The 18,948-nt window shown below is 43.9% G+C and overlaps 1 protein-coding gene across 4 annotated transcripts in view; it reads left to right on the top strand.

Moving 5' to 3' along the window:
* Positions 1-18,948, top strand: part of LOC139548567 (multiple epidermal growth factor-like domains protein 6) — an 89,782-nt gene that overhangs the window by 327 nt on the left and 70,507 nt on the right. For all 4 annotated transcript variants that reach the window (XM_071358301.1, XM_071358305.1, XM_071358304.1 and 1 more), the window contains exons 2-4: positions 1,516-1,650; positions 2,027-2,136; positions 2,308-2,412. In XM_071358301.1, the coding sequence (XP_071214402.1) occupies positions 1,516-1,650; positions 2,027-2,136; positions 2,308-2,412 (350 nt within the window). The remainder of the gene's footprint in view (positions 1-1,515; positions 1,651-2,026; positions 2,137-2,307; positions 2,413-18,948) is intronic.

The raw sequence follows: 18,948 nt of genomic DNA on the forward strand, positions 1-18,948 counted from the left end.
GTATGTTGAATCATCTAATTCATGAGCACACTACACTGTCTGTGTCTGAGACACATTAACATTTGAGTCTGTAAATAACCAAATTAATAAATAGTCCACTTGGTTTTCGCGGCTCTTCAATGGAAATGTTTTATTGCAGCATGTTTCAACATGCTTTTGGTTAAAGGGATCAACCACAGCCTCGTATCATGGTTATTAGGCGTTGTTGTCACTGTTTTCTACTGTTGGATACGAACGTTATATCTGTACGGTGTACTCTTGTCTTTTTTGACTGCACAGCAGTACTCTGGATGCGTTTGTCCTCTAGGCGTCACCCCACGTAGAATAAACCATATTACTTTACCCGGCAAGCATGATCATTATTATGCTGAGGATGTAAAGGAATGTGCATTTCTCAAGAGACTTCGCGAAAAGAATGAGCGTGTGCAGGACACGCATTCAGAAGGATATTTTCATGACTATAAGAGCCTAAAACTTCCCTTATCTAATTAACCTAGCCTGCTGTCTATTGAACCCAGATGGTGTGTGCAGATGCAGAAATACACATTTGTACAAAAGTGTGTTATAAATCCCTGTTCTGACAACATCTTGATATATTTATGATGGATGGTATGTAGATATTCAGCTGCTGAATACCTTGGCATTTTCATTGGCGGACAGGAAGACATGCACAAAGTCATGCACACACACAAACAAGCACACACATTCTGACATATTTTCTCTGATGAGATAAGAAACTGGTATTGCCTGGGGAGTTTTATTGGTTGTTTATTGGGTATCTGGAACACTGTCCAAGTCTAGCAGAGTATTTGAGAACATGAGTCTAGGGAATTCTAAAGTAGAACAGACCAAAACCCAGACTACAGATGCAGATAGAATGATTTTACTTTACATTATGGAGCCCACAGCAGGTAACACACAAGCCATATAGTGTGCCTTGAGCTAAACAATGAGATACTCCTAACAATGGCCAATTATTGCTGAAATCAATCCAATTGCTAAATTCCCAGGTCTATCTGATGCTGTGAATAGACATAAGATCTAGGTAATGTATGTTACTGTGTCTGTTGGAATGTGTGCATCTGCTTCCTCTTGGATTGTGTCAGTGTTTCCCCTGTGTCGGCGTGCTCCCTGGGAGACACACACACACACCTCATCTAGGGTGAACACGCTGGGCACCTGTCAAGACGCTGGAGGGTCTGGTGCTGCTGGGTGGTTCATGATAAGGGTTAGAAACTCTGGTGTCAGAGGGAGGAGAGTAAAAACTCTCTCTCATTGACCTCAACCCTGACCCTCTCCTGTCCTGTGTATCCATCACTAATAACTTGAAGGATATCTAAACCGCTCATCTCCATTTTTATGCCATTGTAAATCAATGATTAAATTGATGATAACAACATGGTATATAACAATGTAGCCCTAGTACCCAGAGTAATTATAGTGTTACTACACAGGTATACAAGCTACTTAATGTAAAGTGTTACAGACTGAACCATCCTCTCTGTGTCTCTGCAGGCCTAATGTGTGTGCGGAGCAGGAGTTGTCCATGCTGGGTGCACGCCAGCCTTGTGTCCAGGCCTTCACTCGGATGGTGAAGGTCTGGAAGCAAGGCTGCACTGGCCACCGCTGGTGTGTTGGCTACGAAAGGAGGTGAGTGGCACGTCTTCTCCAATACCCTGTTGTTGTTGTTGTTGTTGTTGTTGCATAGTTGTACTCAGTCTCTCCTCTCATAACTGGGCTCATACAGATGTAGGATCTTAATTTGAGCCAGTTTGCTACAGCAGTGAAATAATCCTGCAGCAACAGGAAATGGGAATTGTTGTGTGGATTTTAATGAATGCACATTTTCGTAGTGTTTGAGGGAAAATCAAGTCTGAAATGTCAAAGTGGAAATGACAAACTTCAGAAGCCTTTTAAAACCTCAAATACACTACAAGTTTAACATTTCCTGCATTGAAGGAAAGTTCTCCTGCAACAGGTTGATCAAATTAAGATCCTACACCTGTATGTAATTTCCTTTCTGCAGAACAGGCTACTATACAGCCTACAGGCAGGTGTACAGTATGGATGTGCACAGGGTGTACAGGTGCTGCCCTGGGTGGACACAGAGGGGCAAGGAGAGGGGCTGTTTGCACCGTGAGTTCAAAGTCAAACACTGAATATTATTTTTGTATTAACACATTTATATATGGACAAATTTAGCGCTATCGTACATATTAAATTAATTGTTCATGTGTTGTCGTGCCATGATGTGTATGAGCATTTGCAGGTGTTACCGGAGTGACTGATGTGCGTTGTGTTCTACAGGGGTGTGTGCTGCTACTACCTGCTTCAATGGGGGCAGGTGTGCTGAGAGAGGTGACCAGATCTGTCAGTGTCCTGTAGGCTTCCAAGGAACACGCTGCCAGTATGGTGAGTGAGTCATCATGGAGTCAGAGAAAGAGAACATGTTGTGGACACTTTGCCATGGTTTTGGGGGGTTTTGTGAGGGCAGCGGAGTGAGAGAATGGTAAAGATATGAGTGAGAGAGAGTGTGAGAGACAGAGAGGGAGAGAATGAGAGAGAGAGTGAGAAAGAGTGAATGAGAGGCCAGAGAAAAACACAGAATCCTTTTCGACTAAACACGTCAACATTGTAAAGGTCAACGCTTTTTAACCTTCAGTGTCCACCCTGTAACCACTAGCCACCCCTTTGCGGTGTATCCTTTTTACAGCCGAGCTGTGAGGCTGTGTGGAGATTAGTGAGTCCAGCCCTAGAGACTGACCTATATCCTTGAAGGAGAAAAAACTGGTAAAGTCCTAACGGACACAGTGCAGACCTTGTGCTTTCACTTTGAACAACATAAATGAGGGTTTCCTGTGGCTGCGATCGGCAGTGGCCGCTCAATGGGGGTTGCTGGGTAATTAGAGGTGGCAGAAGTGCACTATGGGAGAAAATGGATCCTTTGAAGGCTGCTGCCCCGGGCACTGGGGGGCTAACTCGCTGGGTAGGCCGTCATTGTAAATAAGAATTTGTTCTTAACTGACTTGCCTAGTTAAATAAAGGTGAAATATATATATTTTTTAACTCAACCCTGCCTCGATCCTCTGTCCTCCAGTCTGCAAGCTGGATTCTAATGAGGGTATGTGCAGTTTGAGTTTCTCACAGATGGAACAGACACTGCCTGTCTGGACACCAGGGCCTATATTGACATAAAGTCATCTCATAGAGTAGGATCTGATCTAGGATCTTTGACCTTTTATTATATGGACAGGCGGGAACCTGATCCTAGATCAGAACTCCAACTCTGAGACACTTTGTGGATATGGGCAAATGACTATGATTCTGTAAAGCTTCAGTGTTCCGTCCTTCGTGTTTAATCAGCAAGCAATCACTATTGAACACCCCCCAGCACCTTTTTTTCCAACTATGAAAGATGTACAGTTCTATTTTGCAGGCTCAAATAATAAAATATGAAAGCATACTAGTGGACTGTGGACTGTAAATATGAGAAGTAACCTGATCCAGAATTATTCTTCCTGTCTTTAAAATTCTCTTGAACATCTCTTGATCTGCTCTCCTTTCCCTCTGACCCTCTGACCCCTAACACTCTGTCATCCAGCCAACAGCGAGAGGACAACGTTTGTTAGTTGATGTTCTAAGGAAGACTCCCGCCAAGAGATAACAGAGAACAATTAGTTACACCCTCTTTCCATGCATATGCATGCACGCACGCAAACATGCACGCATGCACTCAGGCACGCACACACACACATACACACACATACAAACACTGTGACACTGTCACAAGCACACACACACACACATGCCTTCTCTACACACAGCAGGAGGAAGGTCCTGCCAGGGGTTCTCTTTGTTGCTCTTCCTCCGGCTGTGACATTTCACAGGGACGCATCAGTGTTTGTTTCTGATGGCTGCCCCGCCCGTTTGTTTGGAAAGAGCTGCTTGGGTTTTCAGGGAAGTGTGAACAACAGAGGGACACACACATTGGTCAGGTGACAGGGAAGGGGGACAAAGATAAGCCTTGACTCTTTTCCGTCAAGGTTTTTAGCATCCTGTGATTCGGTTCTCTCTGTGAACACAGAAGCTTTGACCTCTTATTCCTCCTCGCTTCCTTAACATCTTTCCTTCCTCCACCTCTCAGAGTAGATTTATCCTCCTCTCCAGCCAGAAGGGTTAAAGCAGTGCAGCAGCCATTTTCAGCCAGCTCTCACTGAGAGGGACACTGTTCCTCTGTGTTGAGTCAAATGCATAAAAAGGTCAAGGGTTAGGTTTAGAAGTTGTAAGGTTTTGGTCCAGGTTTAATGTAATTTTAGAATCAAAAATATACATATAGATACAAGGTGTGATTGTGATTAAAGGTGTGATCGAAGTGAGCTGCTTTTTGAGTTGGTGGATGTGGTTGAATGCAGCTCACTGACAGACTTTACCCCCGTTTTTTATATTTTCTAAAGCAATTCCCATTCATACGCACGTGCTCCAATGTTCCAAGTGTTATTCCAAGGTTATTCCCATGTAGTTTCACAATATCTCCCACTCCAGCAGTGGAGAGTTGATTATCAGAGCTGAAACCATATTCCCATATCCACCAGGTGAACTATGCCACGGGCTTTAAGATTGTCCACACCTTCTTAGAACCAGTCCAGGGTTGTGTTCATTAGGGCACACCGTAGCAATTGCAATGGAAATGTGAAAATGTCTGCTTTACTCTGCTTCTGAGCATTTTCCTTGGTTTCGTGTCCCAGGTCAGCAGAGAGGCTTCAACCTGCCAAGAGCTCTGTCAACTCACTCAGAGTAATGAAGCTGTGCTGTGCTGCTCAGAGATCCTGCCCTACCTGTCTCTGCTTCGCTGCAGTAGAGTTAGCCCTGCAGAACCATGCCTTGGCTTTCTGACTGCTAAACCTATTAAGGACAAGAAGACTGGGGAGGGGGAAGCTGTATAATGTTCTCCATGCTTTATTGGTTCTCTCCAGCATAGCATTCAGGTTTGGGTTGACCTAGATGTGAGTGTGGTGGTTGTAATACTATGGCGATTCTGCCTTGGTAAGAGAATTGTAGTCTTTTTCAAATCAAATCAAATCACATTTTATTAGTCACATACACATGGTTAGCAGATGTTAATGCGAGTGTAGCGAAATGCTTGTGCTTCTAGTTCCGACAATGCAGTAATAACAACAAGTAATCTAACCTAACAATTCCACAACTACTACCTTATACACACAAGTGTAAAGGGATAAAGAATATGTACATAAAGATATATGAATGAGTGATGGTACAGAACGGCATAGGCAAGATGCAGTAGATGGTATAGAGTACGGTATATACATATGAGATGAGTACTGTAGGGTATGTAAACATAAAGTGGCATAGTTTAAAGTGGCTAGTGGTACATGTATTACATAAAGATGGCAAGATGCAGTAGATGATATAGAGTACAGTATATACATATACATATGAGATGGGTAATGTAGGGTATGTAAACATTATATTAAGTGGCATTGTTTAAAGTGGCTAGTGGTACATTTTTACATAATTTCCATCAATTCCCATTTTTAAAGTGGCTGGAGTTGAGTCAGTATGTTGGCAGCGGCCGCTACATGTTAGTGGTGGCTGTTTAACAGTCTGATGGCCTTGAGATAGAAGCTGTTTTTCAGTCTCTCGGTCCCTGCTTTGATGCACCTGTACTGACCTCGCCTTCTGGATGATAGCGGGGTGAACAGGCAGTGGCTTGGGTGGTTGTTGTCCTTGATGATCTTTATGGCCTTCCTGTGACATCGGGTGGTGTAGGTGTCCTGGAGGGCAGGTAGTTTGCCCCCGGTGATGCGTTCTGCAGACCTCACTACCCTCTGGAGAGCCTTACGGTTGTGGGCGGAGCAGTTGCCGTACCAGGCGGTGATACAGCCCGACAGGATGCTCTCGATTGTGCATCTGTAGAAGTTTGTGAGTGCTTTTGGTGACAAGCCGAATTTCTTCAGCCTCCTGAGGTTGAAGAGGCGCTGCTGCGCCTTCTTCACAACGCTGTCTGTGTGGGTGGACCAATTCAGTTTGTCCGTGATGTGTACACCGAGGAACTTAAAACTTTCCACCTTCTCCACTACTGACCCGTCGATGTGGATAGGGGGGTGCTCCCTCTGCTGTTTCCTGAAGTCCACAATCATTTCCTTTGTTTTGTTGACGTTGAGTGTGAGGTTATTTTCCTGACACCACACTCCGAGGGCCCTCACCTCCTCCCTGTAGGCCGTCTCGTCGTTGTTGGTAATCAAGCCTACCACTGTAGTGTCATCCGCAAACTTGATGATTGAGTTGGAGGCGTGCATGGCCACGCAGTCGTGGGTGAACAGGGAGTACAGGAGAGGGCTCAGAACGCACCCTTGTGGGGCCCCAGTGTTGAGGATCAGCGGGGTGGAGATGTTGTTACCTACCCTCACCACCTGGGGGCGGCCCGTCAGGAAGTCCAGGACCCAGTTGCACAGGGCGGGGTCGAGACCCAGGGTCTCGAGCTTGATGACGAGTTTGGAGGGTACTATGGTGTTAAATGCTGAGCTGTAATCGATGAACAGCATTCTCACATAGGTATTCCTCTTGTCCAGATGGGTTAGGGCAGTGTGCAGTGTGGTTGCGATTGCGTCGTCTGTGGACCTATTGTGTCGGTAAGCAAATTGGAGTGGGTCTATGGTGTCCGGTAGGGTGGAGGTGATGTGGTCCTTGACTAGTCTCTCAAAGCACTTCATGATGACGGAAGTGAGTGCTACGGGGCGGTAGTCGTTTAGCTCAGTTACCTTAGCTTTCTTGGGAACAGGAACAATGGTGGCCCTCTTGAAGCATGTGGGAACAGCAGACTGGGATAAGGATTGATTGAATATGTCCGTAAACACACCAGCCAGCTGGTCTGCGCATGCTCTGAGGACGCGGCTGGGAATGCCGTCTGGGCCTGCAGCCTTGCGAGGGTTAACACGTTTAAATGTTTTACTCACCTCGGCTGCAGTGAAGGAGAGCCCGCAGGTTTTGGTAGCGGGCCGTGTCAGTGGCACTGTATTGTCCTCAAAGCGGGCAAAAAAGTTATTTAGCCTGTCTGGGAGCAAGACATCCTGGTCCGCGACGGGGCTGGTTTTCTTTTTGTAATCCGTGATAGACTGTAGACCCTGCCACATACCTCTTGTGTCTGAGCTGTTGAATTGCGACTCTATTTTGTCTCTGTACTGGGACTTAGCCTGTTTGATTGCCTTGCGGAGAGAATAGCTACACTGTTTGTATTCGGTCATGTTTCCGGTCACCTTGCCCTGGTTAAAAGCAGTGGTTCGCGCTTTCAGTTTCACGCGAATGCTGCCGTCAATCCACGGTTTCTGGTTTGGGAATGTTTTAATCGTTGCTGTGGGTACGACATCGTCAATGCACTTCCTAATGAACTCGCTCACCGAATCAGCATATTCGTCCATGTTGTTGTTGGACGCAATGCGGAACATATTCCAATCCGCGTGATCGAAGCAGTCTTGAAGTGTGGAATCAGATTGGTCGGACCAGCGTTGAACAGACCTGAGCGCGGGAGCTTGTTGTTTTAGTTTCTGTTTGTAGGCTGGAATCAACAAAATGGAGTCGTGGTCAGCTTTTCCGAAAGGAGGGCGGGGGAGGGCCTTATATGCGTCGCGGAAGTTAGTATAACAATGATCCAGGGTTTTACCAGCCCTGGTAGCACAATCGATATGCTGATAGAATTTAGGGAGTTTTGTTTTTAGATTAGCCTTGTTAAAATCCCCAGCTACGATGAATGCAGCCTCAGGGTGTGTGGTTTCCAGTTTACAAAGAGTCAGATAAAGTTCGTTCAGGGCCATCGATGTGTCTGCTTGGGGGGGAATATATACGGCTGTGATTATGATCGAGGAGAATTCCCTTGGTAGATAATGCGGTCGACATTTGATTGTGAGGAGTTCTAGATCAGGTGAACAGAATGACTTGAGTTCCTGTGTGTTGTTATGATGATCACACCACGTCTCGTTAATCATAAGGCATACCCCCCCGCCCCTCTTCTTACCAGAAAGATGTTTGTTTCTGTCGGCGCGATGCGTGAAGAAACCAGCTGGCTGCACCGACTCCGTTAGCGTCTCTTGAGTTAGCCATGTTTCCGTGGATCTTTGTGATGTCTTAATGACCAGCACAGCTTACGCAGATACAGTAAGTGTTTTATTTTGTTTAGTTAATATGATGTGGAAAGTATACCTATGCCAGTACCCAGTACCTGGGTTAGAGCGTGAGGTAGTGGATGCAGAGCTGTTTTCTCACGTCTTTTAAAGGTAGACTCAGGCCTCCCGAGTGGCGCAGCGGTCTGCATCTGCTAGAGGCGTCACTACAGACCCAGGTTCGATCTCGGGCTGTATCACAACCGGCCGTGATCAGGAGTCCCATAGGGCGGCGCCCAGCGTCGTCCGAGTTAGGGAAGGATTTGGCTCATCGTGCTTTAGCGACACCTTGTGGCGGGCCGGGTGCCTGCAAGCTGACCTCGATCATCAGGTGAACAGTGTTTCCTCCGACACATTGGTGCAGCTGGTCCAGGTTAAGCGGGCGGGTGTTTGGCAGGTCATGTTTCAGAGGATGCATGACTCGACCTTCGCTTCCCGAGCACGTTGGGGAGTTGCAGCGATGAGACAAGATTGAAATTGGGGCGAAAAGGGGGGTAAAATACCCCCCCAAAATATTTTATACAATAAAAAAAAGTATACTCAGCGAATTGACTTTACCACAAGCAGCACCACAGATATTGAGATGAGCGAGATAGAAAACTTTGCTCTCACACAGTCCCACACAGCGCATGTTACGGTGTGGTCGCCACGGGACCAAAACCGTGGAGAAGGGGGGAGAAGTTGAGTCTTGTGCTTGACCCACTATGCTGTTTACCTTCTGCATCTGCGTCATATCGCTGAGTCTACCTTTAATAATTATAATAATATAATTCCATTAATCCACCAAGTGTTTAAAGCCTTTTACATAAAGTTTAACACATTGTAGTCAGAGCTTGGAGCCACCCCACAGTACTAATAGAAACCAGGTTTGGTGGGTGAATGGGACATTTATTTAGACTTGACCTCTGTTCCATACCTGGAGCCATGAACCCAGCAGTTGTAGTCACTCAGGGAGAGCCACGCCCAGCTTGTCAGAAAAACTGTTGGATGGTGGAGATGGAGAGGAGTGTTGAGCGAAGGGGCACACGATGGTGGCAGAATGTAGGGTAGACTTCAGACCATATCATTAGAAATATATCAGAATGTTAACATACTGTATATAACCATAGTATTTCAAGTGTCAAGTGTCACATTCACAAGTACAGTGAAATGCCTTTCTTGCAAGCTCCAAACCCAACAATGCAGTAATCAATATCAATGTAGCACAACAAATAACATAAGGTAGAAGAAAAACACACCAGAAAATAAAAATAAGAAATAAGAAGAACAGGAGAAAGTAAGTAATCATACTATCTATATGCAGGGTCAGCTCCAGTACCATATTTACAATGTGCAGGGATACTGAGTGACAGAGCTAGATATGTAGAGGGGTAGCAACGACCATATTTTGACATATTCCAATGAGACCACCTTGTCAGACCATGAGAGAGATGGCACAATTATTTGATAATGTTGAGACTTTTATATTCTGCTGTGGATTTTGGATTTGTCAATGGTGAAGGGAATAGGAGAGGGGGAGAAAGAGTAGAGATAGACGGAGGGGAGAGAGCTAACCTCTCCAATGTAGATTAATGATGTTTCATTTCCTCCATGTTCCCTAATTCTGGTATGTGTTGTGTAGAACAGATGTCTGGATAACATCCTCACACAGCAAGGAGGCACGCAAGCCTCTCTCTGGATCTCAGACTGGCTTTATCCGCACTTTACCCAGCCCTGAGTCACCTGGAACCACAGGAGAACCATTAGATAACCACCAGGGAACCCCCTGGATAAAATGTATGAATTACTGACCTCACGCCAGTGTGCCACAGGTAAATCAGTCAGCCTTTATGGGCCCTTAGGGGCCACAGCCTATGTACTTAAGGGCCTCACCCGCAATGGTATGTTATGGTCTGTATATTCATGTGGATGTTGTGGAACAGAAACAGTTAGCGATACAGATAGGTATGTACACTACAGCACCTGTCTGTTTCTCGGGCCTATGTGTTTGTGTCTGAACCGATCTGTAGAGGGTTGATCCTAGTCTATTACAGTGCCTTAAGAAAGTATTCACACCCTGTGACTTTTTCCACATTTTGTTGTGTTACAGCCTGAATTTCAAATTGATTACAGTTTGATTTTGTGTCACTGGCCTACACACAATACCCGATAATGTCATTTTTTAAAACAAATTAATAAAATAAATAAAGCTGAAATAATATCTTGGGTCAATAAGTATTCAACCCCTTTGTTATGGCAAACCTAAATAAGTTCAGGTGTAAAAACCTGCTTAAAAATAATAATATGTTCACATAATAAGTTGCATGGACTCACTCTGTGTGCACTATTAGTGTTTTAACATGATTTTTGAATGACATCTCTTAATACCACACATACAATTATCTGTAAGGTCCCTCAGTCAAGCAGTGAATTTCAAACACAGATTCAACTACAAAGACCAGGGAGGTTCTCCAATGCCTCGCAAAGAAGGGAACCTATTGGTAGATCTTTTATTGTCTTTTTGCATATATTGAATATCCCTTTGAGCATGGTGAAGTAGTTGATTACACTTTGGATGGTGTATCAGTACACCCAGTCACTACAAAGATACAGGCGTCCCTCCTAACTCAGTTGCCGGAGAGGAATGAAACCGCTAAGGGATTTCCCCATGAGGCGAATGGTGACTTTAAAACAAGTTTAATGGCTGTGATAGAAGAGAACTGAGGATGGATCAACAACATTGTAGTTACTCCACAATACTAACCTAATTGACAGAGTAAAAAGAAGGAAGCCTGTACAGAATAAAAATAATACAAAACATGCATCCTTTTTGCAACACTAAGGTAATACTGCTAAACATTTGGCAAAGCAATTCACTGAATGTTTCTGAGTGGCCGAGTTAGAGTTTTGACTTAAATCTACTTGAAAATCTATGTCAAGACTTAAAAAGTGTTTAGCAATGATCATCAACCAATGTGACAGAGCTTGAAGCATTTCGAAAAGATTAACTGGCAAATATTGTACAATCCAGGTGTGCATAGTTCTTAGAGACTTACCCAGACAGACTCACAGCTGTAAGCAATGCCGAAGGTGAGATTCTGGGTAAGGTCTACACCTGTTGTATTTGGCCCATGTGACAATTACAATTTGATTTGTTTGACTCAGGGGTGTGAATGCATATGTAAATTAAATATTTCTGTATTACATTTTTAATACATTTGCAAACACTTTAAAAACAACATATTCACTTTGTCATTATGGGGTATTGTGTGTAGATGGGTTTGGATTATTTTTTTTTAATCCATTTTGATTTCAGGCTGTAACATAACATAAGTGGAATAAGTAGTCCGTTAACCTTTAGGCAGACAGACAGACAGATATACAGACAAACAATCAACCCATTCAAGAGGATCGGCCTGAGAAAGGTGCTGTACAGGTTAAGTGATCTTGATCTCATAATAAGTAGCTATTTTGGATGTACAGTTGAAGTGGGAAGTTTACATTCACTTAGGTTGGAGTCATTAAAACTCGTTTTTCAACCACTCCACAAATGTCTTGTTAACAAACTATCGTTTTGGCAAGTCGGTTAGGACATCTACTTTGTGCATGACACAAGTAATTTTTCCAACAATTGTTTACAGACAGATTATTTCACTTATAATTCACTGCATCACAATTCCAGTGGGTCAGAAGTTTACATACACTAAGTTGACTGTGCCTTTAAACAGCTTGGAAAATTCCGGAAAATAATGTAATGGCTTTAGAAGCTTCTGATAGGCTAATTGACATCATTTGAGTCAATTGGAGGTGTACCTGTGGATGTATTTCAAGGCCTACCTTCAAACTCAGTGCCTCTTTGCTTGACATCATGGGAACATCAAAAGAAATCAGCCAAGACCTCAGGATTTATTTTAGACCTCCACAAGTCTGGTTCATCCATGGGAGCAATTTCCAAATGCCTGAAGGTACCACGTTCCTCTCTACAAACAATAGTACGCAAGTATAAACACCATGGGACCACGCAGCTGTCATACCGCTCAGGAAGGAGACGCGTTCTGTCTCCTAGAGATGAACGTACTTTGGTGCGAAAAGTGCAAATCAATCCCAGAACAACAGCAAAGGACCTTGTGGAGATGCTGGAGGAAACAGGTACAAAAGTATCTATATCCACAGTAAAACGAGTCTTGTATCGATATAACCTGAAAGGCCGCTCAGCAAGGAAGAAGCCACTGCTCCAAAACTGCCATAAAAAAATCCAGACTACGGTTTGCAACTGTACATGGGGACAAAGATCATACTTTTTGGAGAAATGTCCTCTGGTCTGATGAAACAATAATAGAACTGTTTGGTCATAATGACCTTCATTATGTTTGGAGGAAAAAGGGGGATGCTTGCAAGCCGAAGAACACCATTCCAACCGTGAAGCACGTGGGTGGTAGCATCATGTTGTGGGGGTGCTTTGCTGCAGGAGGGACTGGTGCACTTCACAAAATAGATGGCATCATGAGTGAGGAAAATTATGTGGATATATTGAAGCAACATCTCAAGACATCAGTCAGGAGGTTAAAGCTTGGTCAAAATGGGTCTTCCAAATGGACAATGACCCCAAGCATACTTCCAAAGTTGTGGCAAAATGGCTTAAGGACAACAAAGTCAAGGTATTGGAGTGGCCATCACAAAGCCTTGACCTCAATCCTATAGAACATTTGTGGGCAGAACTGAAAACCGTGTGTGAGCAAGGAGGCCTACAAACCTGACTCAGTTACACCAGCTCTGTCAGGAGGAAGGGGCCAAAATTCACCCAACTTAATGTGGAAAGCTTGTGGAAGGCTACCTGAAACGTTTGACCCAAGTTAAACAATTTAAAGGCAATGCTACCAAATACTAATTGAGTGTATGTAAACTTCTGACCCACTGGGAATGTGATGAAAGAAATAAAAGCTGAAATAAATCATTCTCTCTACTATTATTCGGACATTTCACATTCTTAAAATAAAGTGGTGATCCTAACTGACCTAAGACAATTTTTACTTGGAATAAATGTCAGGAATATTTAAAAACAGAGTTTAAATGTATTTGGCTAAGGTGTATGTAAACTTCCAACTTCAACTGTAAGAACATTCATAGAATAGTGATTCTGCACAGAATCTAGCGCAGGCCAATTCCCTCAAAATTGCAAAGTGTGATGTTCACAGAGTACATTCACACCAGGAAACAGTGAGCACAGCCCTGCGTGTGGAAGGACCATTAAAACCAATGTCTGTTACTCATACTGAGATCACCTTTGCTCCTGAGAAAGAGGCAGACAGTAAGGGAGTGTGAAAAGAAAGAGAACGGCGATGGGTTACAGAGGCCAGGGATCTGGCGTTATTTGTTTTCACCACAACTCACGCTTTCTAGGCCCAGACACAAGGAGAAAGCACACTGACAGAAGCCTGTAAGTGAAGCCTGCCTCGACCGTCACATTAGGGAGACTTAGTACACACTGCTGATTCGCTCCCTCCTTCTTCTTTTCAGCACTCATCGTTTAAACTATGACACCGCCTCCTTCGCTGCTGTGGGAACCAATCGTCCACCTGCTTCTAATCACTGATGTCAGAGGACGCTATGCTAATGCAATCCTTCAGATTGTGACACGCGGTTTGCAGCGTTGACGCTATGTGTTGTGGGTTGATGCCGCGGCCGCAGCGCTCTCCGCAACGTGTTAAACACATGATAGGTCTGAGACTTAGCCTGGCCAATTGGCCCGGTCTTATTGGCTACGTTTACGGCTCTTGTGAACACTACTCTGTCTCACTTCGTTATGCTTTTGAACGGCCGGCTTTGGTGAAACGACACGTCGGTCCGCAGGAAGTAAGGAAGCAGGAAACGAGCAGGGCCGATTAAATGCTGTGGACAGGTCACATCTGGTTTTAGCCAGAAAAGGCTGATTTTGTTCAGGGTGTTTTTGTGAAAAGACTATCATGGACAGTGCCTGGGGACTTTGCTGATCTCTTGCTTTTGGTGGATTATGCAGTGAAATGACTGAGCTGTGAAAGTCAAGAGTATGTCTCTCACACATACTGTATGTTCCTTCCAAGTCAGCCGATAGCTACACCCCATCTGAGTTTGATCAAGTCCGTTTTATCTGTTAGAACAGAAACATTTCTGGTGTCGCAGCATGACATTTATCAAGTTCAAGTAAGAGAGTGGGGTTCCAGGGGTTAGTCACTTTCAGGTAGTTGGCTGACTGAGATTCTGTTTTTAGCACTCTGTAAAGATACAGATACTGCACATCTAAAGTCCTCAATTGTCCCCTAGATCTGTCAGTTATACAGAGAGAGACACTGTTAAACACTCTTCCTCCTTTCCCAGAGGCTCTCTCTCTCTCTCTCTTCTCTCTCTCTCTCTCTTCTCTGTCTCCTTGTAATGACTTGCTAGTTAGCACAGAGAAAAAAAAATAGCCCAGGGCATTCTTTCTGTGGTACCTTGCTTGAATAATGTTCCTCTGTCTATGAGGAAATTAACCCTCTCGACCCATGTTCATTTCTCCCAGAGGCAAACATCCTGCTACATTGTCTGTGCGTGTGTGTATGTGTGTGTGTGTGTAGACTTCCTGAACAAAGTCAAGTAGCACTGTCTGGGGTCTGAGACCACTGAGGACAGCTGCTAGTGGTCTCCTGACTCTCCTACTTCTCAGCACTGGGGGACTGTGATGATATGTGATTGTGTGTTTATTTGGATAGCTCTGGACAGAATCATACTTTGTAGACTAGAGAATCTGTGTATAATATGGCTCTGGAGAGTTGTGGTCAGACTATGCTCCTGGACATTCCAATCTTAATCAAACCTTAAGGAAATGAATCCTGGTGGACTGTATCTATCATGTCTGACTGTCTCAGTGTTCTGTTGGGACGGTGGCGATGGGTTCATTTTGGGTTTGGGAAGACACTGTCATCTATACTGGTAGTGTTGGTCCATTTTGTAATGTGCTCTAAGAGCCATTTATACCCATTCTTATTTAACCATACAGGCCAATGCTTAGTCTCACATCTGTAAAGCTTGGATTGAAAACCTTGCATTATGAGTAGAGGGAAAACCAGAGTGGATATGATGAGAACATTCCACTGGATTCCTCTATTGATTTCTATAAAAAGAGAGAGAACCTGGAACTGTCTGTGAGATAGTTTGTTTCACTTCAGCAGGTGTGTGTGTGGGAGTGTTGGTTGGCTGATTGGACAGTCTCCCTTCTCTGAGTCTTTTGCCCGCTATGGAATGTCTCTCTGGTTAGTCCCACTCCCACAGGAGTCCCTGAAGGAAACTGACTGTTTTGTTTGGGCTCCTGGGTAACAGGAGCATTTATTGGTCTGATAATGTTGTGACTGTGAGACAAAAGACCAGACTTATTTGCCTTTAAACTCAAAGGGCTTGAAAAGTCAACTGTTGTGGTTTGCAGTTTACTCGCTGTCATCTGACAAAGGGATGACATAATCTCATCTGTAACCGACATTTACGCTCCAAATTCCTCCGGTCTTAGCTCTGTTCAATTCCTGGATCAGTCTGAATTCTAAATGGAAGAAGGAGGACCTAGTTAACAGATGAAGTGCCTGATGTGATTCTAATTTCCCTGCCTGTGTTTGGGATGAGGATTAATACCCTGCATCTGGTTGTAATGAGTACAGGTTTCATTGTTTGTTCTGGACCCTTTCAAGAATGTCTTTCAGATTCCTTGAACAGAAATATGTTCCGTGTGCCCTGTGCTGATAAAGTTTCAGGAGACTGAAACTTTGCTTTGTTTATGTAGCGAGCTTTAGCAGGAACTGTTGGATGACCATTGACAGGTTGGTCTGTGGGTTGGCTGGCGGGCACCCTTGTTCTTGTTCAAATCAGCTCTGAGGTCTGGTCACAACTACTGAACACAGACGTCAACCCTCTCACCCCTCCACCCCCAGACACAGCTCCCAACCCCCCCAAAACTAGACAGCTTGATTAGCTGCTTATTAACAAGGCAGGTGTAACCTTCATGAACTTCCCTCTCAGTAGTGGTGCGTGGGTAAAATCACTGGGGAAGCCCCCCCACCCCCATATTACAACCTATACTGTATGTGTTGTGATAATTGCGTTATTTGCTGTTATGCCTTGCGAACGTGATATATAGGCCTAAAGGCCAAGACAATAATTAGACAGTGGCAGAATAAATTAACCCACACAAAACCACAAAACCGGAGAGCAACCTCTGTCCGGTGAAGTCCACAAAGCATATTGCATGTAACAGACAGTTACATGACCTACAGCATGCTTAAGCAAGATAATGTTTCCGACATTTTCTGACCACTAAACAACTATTTATTTAGAAGAGTTACCTCAAACAGCAGCTTCCTTCTCACTATTCCAGCTCCATTTCAACTTCAACATCATCAAATCACCTCTGCTTAGTCTGATACAAGGACGACTAAAAGATACCAAAAACAATTTAGTCCAATTAACATAAGCTAAATATGATGTGGCTGTCCATCGTTCTGATTTGATTTCTGTTTGCGCACGCACGTTCGTGCAAGAAAAACATGTTGACTCACCCTACTTGTAGAGAAACGCCAATGCCATCCTCCTCTCTTTCACGTTAATGAAACGGTCTATCACTCTGTCATACAGTACATGCTTGTATTTTTTGTTGTCCTAGGCTCCCAGGCTAATTGCTTGCCCGCTAGCCTTCCATTTATGGGCAACGTTAACTAGTTAACATTAGCCTTCTACATCTAGCTACTGTACATATTGAACTTCCATCCTCTCAGGCCAGATGCACAACAATGTATGAATGAATGGTTGGATCAGAATCGCCATTATGCAGAGAATTAAATCCAATCCCTATCTCCATCCATGGATAATTTAGGAAAGGGACAATTTTAGCTATCTAGCTAGCTAGCCACCGGAGGACAACAACACAACGAGATGCAACAATTCAAGTTGTTTCTGTTAGTGATGTAAGCTCTCAAAGCGATTTGATAGGAGAGACACCAAATCCAAGCTGACACTTTTTTTTTCCCGCCAGGAAGGCTCGCTCAGTTTAGCTCAACGCTCAGGAAAATAATGAAACACAGAGAGACGAAAGATAAATAGAAAATGTTGTTACATTTTTGGGGGAAGCCTGGCTTCCCTTGGTGTCCATGAATACACGCCACTGTTCCCTCTAGAAGTTTGGTTCCTAGTTTTCTTAATAACGTCTTAGTTTTATAACCACTGGATGACATTCGTATTAGTCTCTCCTATTTAGAACATTAGACAAGTTAATATTTTTGTTTCTATGGTTTCACAGTTATTGTTTACCAGGCTTATAACTGGATCCTATGCATTTACAGCCTCCCTTTTTTATTTAGAAGCAGAATTGGTGCATCGAAGACCCTATTGTACCATGTCCTTGTACCATTTGGGGTCAGTCAGAAACATCCTAAAATCTTAAGGCACTTGCCTTTTCGCTTTATCTTTCAAGTAATGCACAAAATCTAATTTAGAAATGGTGATAAGCCCAACAGTTCTATTCAGAAACTAGCTAGCTCTATAGGAGCAAATTGCTCCTATGTCTAGCTCTATAGGAGCAAATTGCCTGATGCAGAGTTGTATAACTTCTGGGGGCACTGTCTGACAGACTTCACCCAACACATCCGAGACAGAGCCAGCAATAAGGTTGGATTATTGAACCACTAAACATGAACAAATATACAAAAATCCTCATAAGCGTACATATTTGAAGCTGTAAAAACGTTGAATGGTCACAATGGTGCCAAAGAATGTTTGAGAGAAGTTTGAGTCTGGACTGGGTTTTCTTTTACTGTAATGAATATCTGGTTTTGTGAGAGAAGGCTTGGTCAGCGGTGTAAGAGCTGGTCCACTGGGAGGACCTAAGGCAGGGAAGGTGGCTTGGCTTTTCAACTGACGCTGCTGTGTTAAAACTAGAATAACGCCGTAGGTTTTTCCCCACATGCGATGTCACATATGTTGCTGGCGAAGAGTGTTTTTCTGACCGACAGGATGTGGAAGGTGTGGAGGTCTGAGGTCTGTGACTAGTGTGAAGCCGCCAGCTTCCCACCGCGAGGTAGTGACCTTCTCCTGCACCTCCACAGGACCATCACGCACCAGGAGAGAGACTCCATTATCGGTAATGTCTGGCGTTAATAGCTACATCTCTGCTAATATTTCACTTAGTCATTGGGTACGTGCTGCAGTTTGCAGCTCGTAAATTTTTTTTTCCTGTGGGTTGCGAGCAGTCAAGAGATCAGACCTTCCTCAAAAGCAAAGCAGGTGCAGAGTTGGCTTTGTGAGGACAAGGCAGAGACAGAGGGTTTGGGTCACTTGGCCAGGCCAAGGTTTCACTTACTGCCAAAACACCCTCCACTGAACTGACCCGGCTTAGATATAGATCTCATAATTCCATCATATGACTGATAAAATGATCATACAAGTTTATTCAACGTTTTTTATTGATATTTTTCCAGTTGTAAGAGCTGCAATCGATTCTGCTGTAAATGTGGGATGTGTGTGGACTGTGGAACCATGTGTCTAAGTGTAGATAGAAGCCTCAAGTTAGAACTGACAGGCATACATACCCTGAGTGCCCAGTGTGCTACGTGCTTAGCATTAGCATCATTAGGTCCATAATGGCTACCATATGGCAATGAACTTCCCTGAACTTCCCTTAAAGGTCATTTAATCTTGGTAAAATAAAAGTGCTATTCTATAATTTGTTTTCTTCTACCTTTCTCAACCCATGTGAAACTAAATAGGACCATGTTTAGATGCAATCATAAGAGAGAACATTCTC

The sequence above is a fragment of the Salvelinus alpinus genome, chromosome 21, assembly GCF_045679555.1.
Source record: "Salvelinus alpinus chromosome 21, SLU_Salpinus.1, whole genome shotgun sequence".
Taxonomy (NCBI): Eukaryota; Metazoa; Chordata; class Actinopteri; order Salmoniformes; family Salmonidae; genus Salvelinus; species Salvelinus alpinus.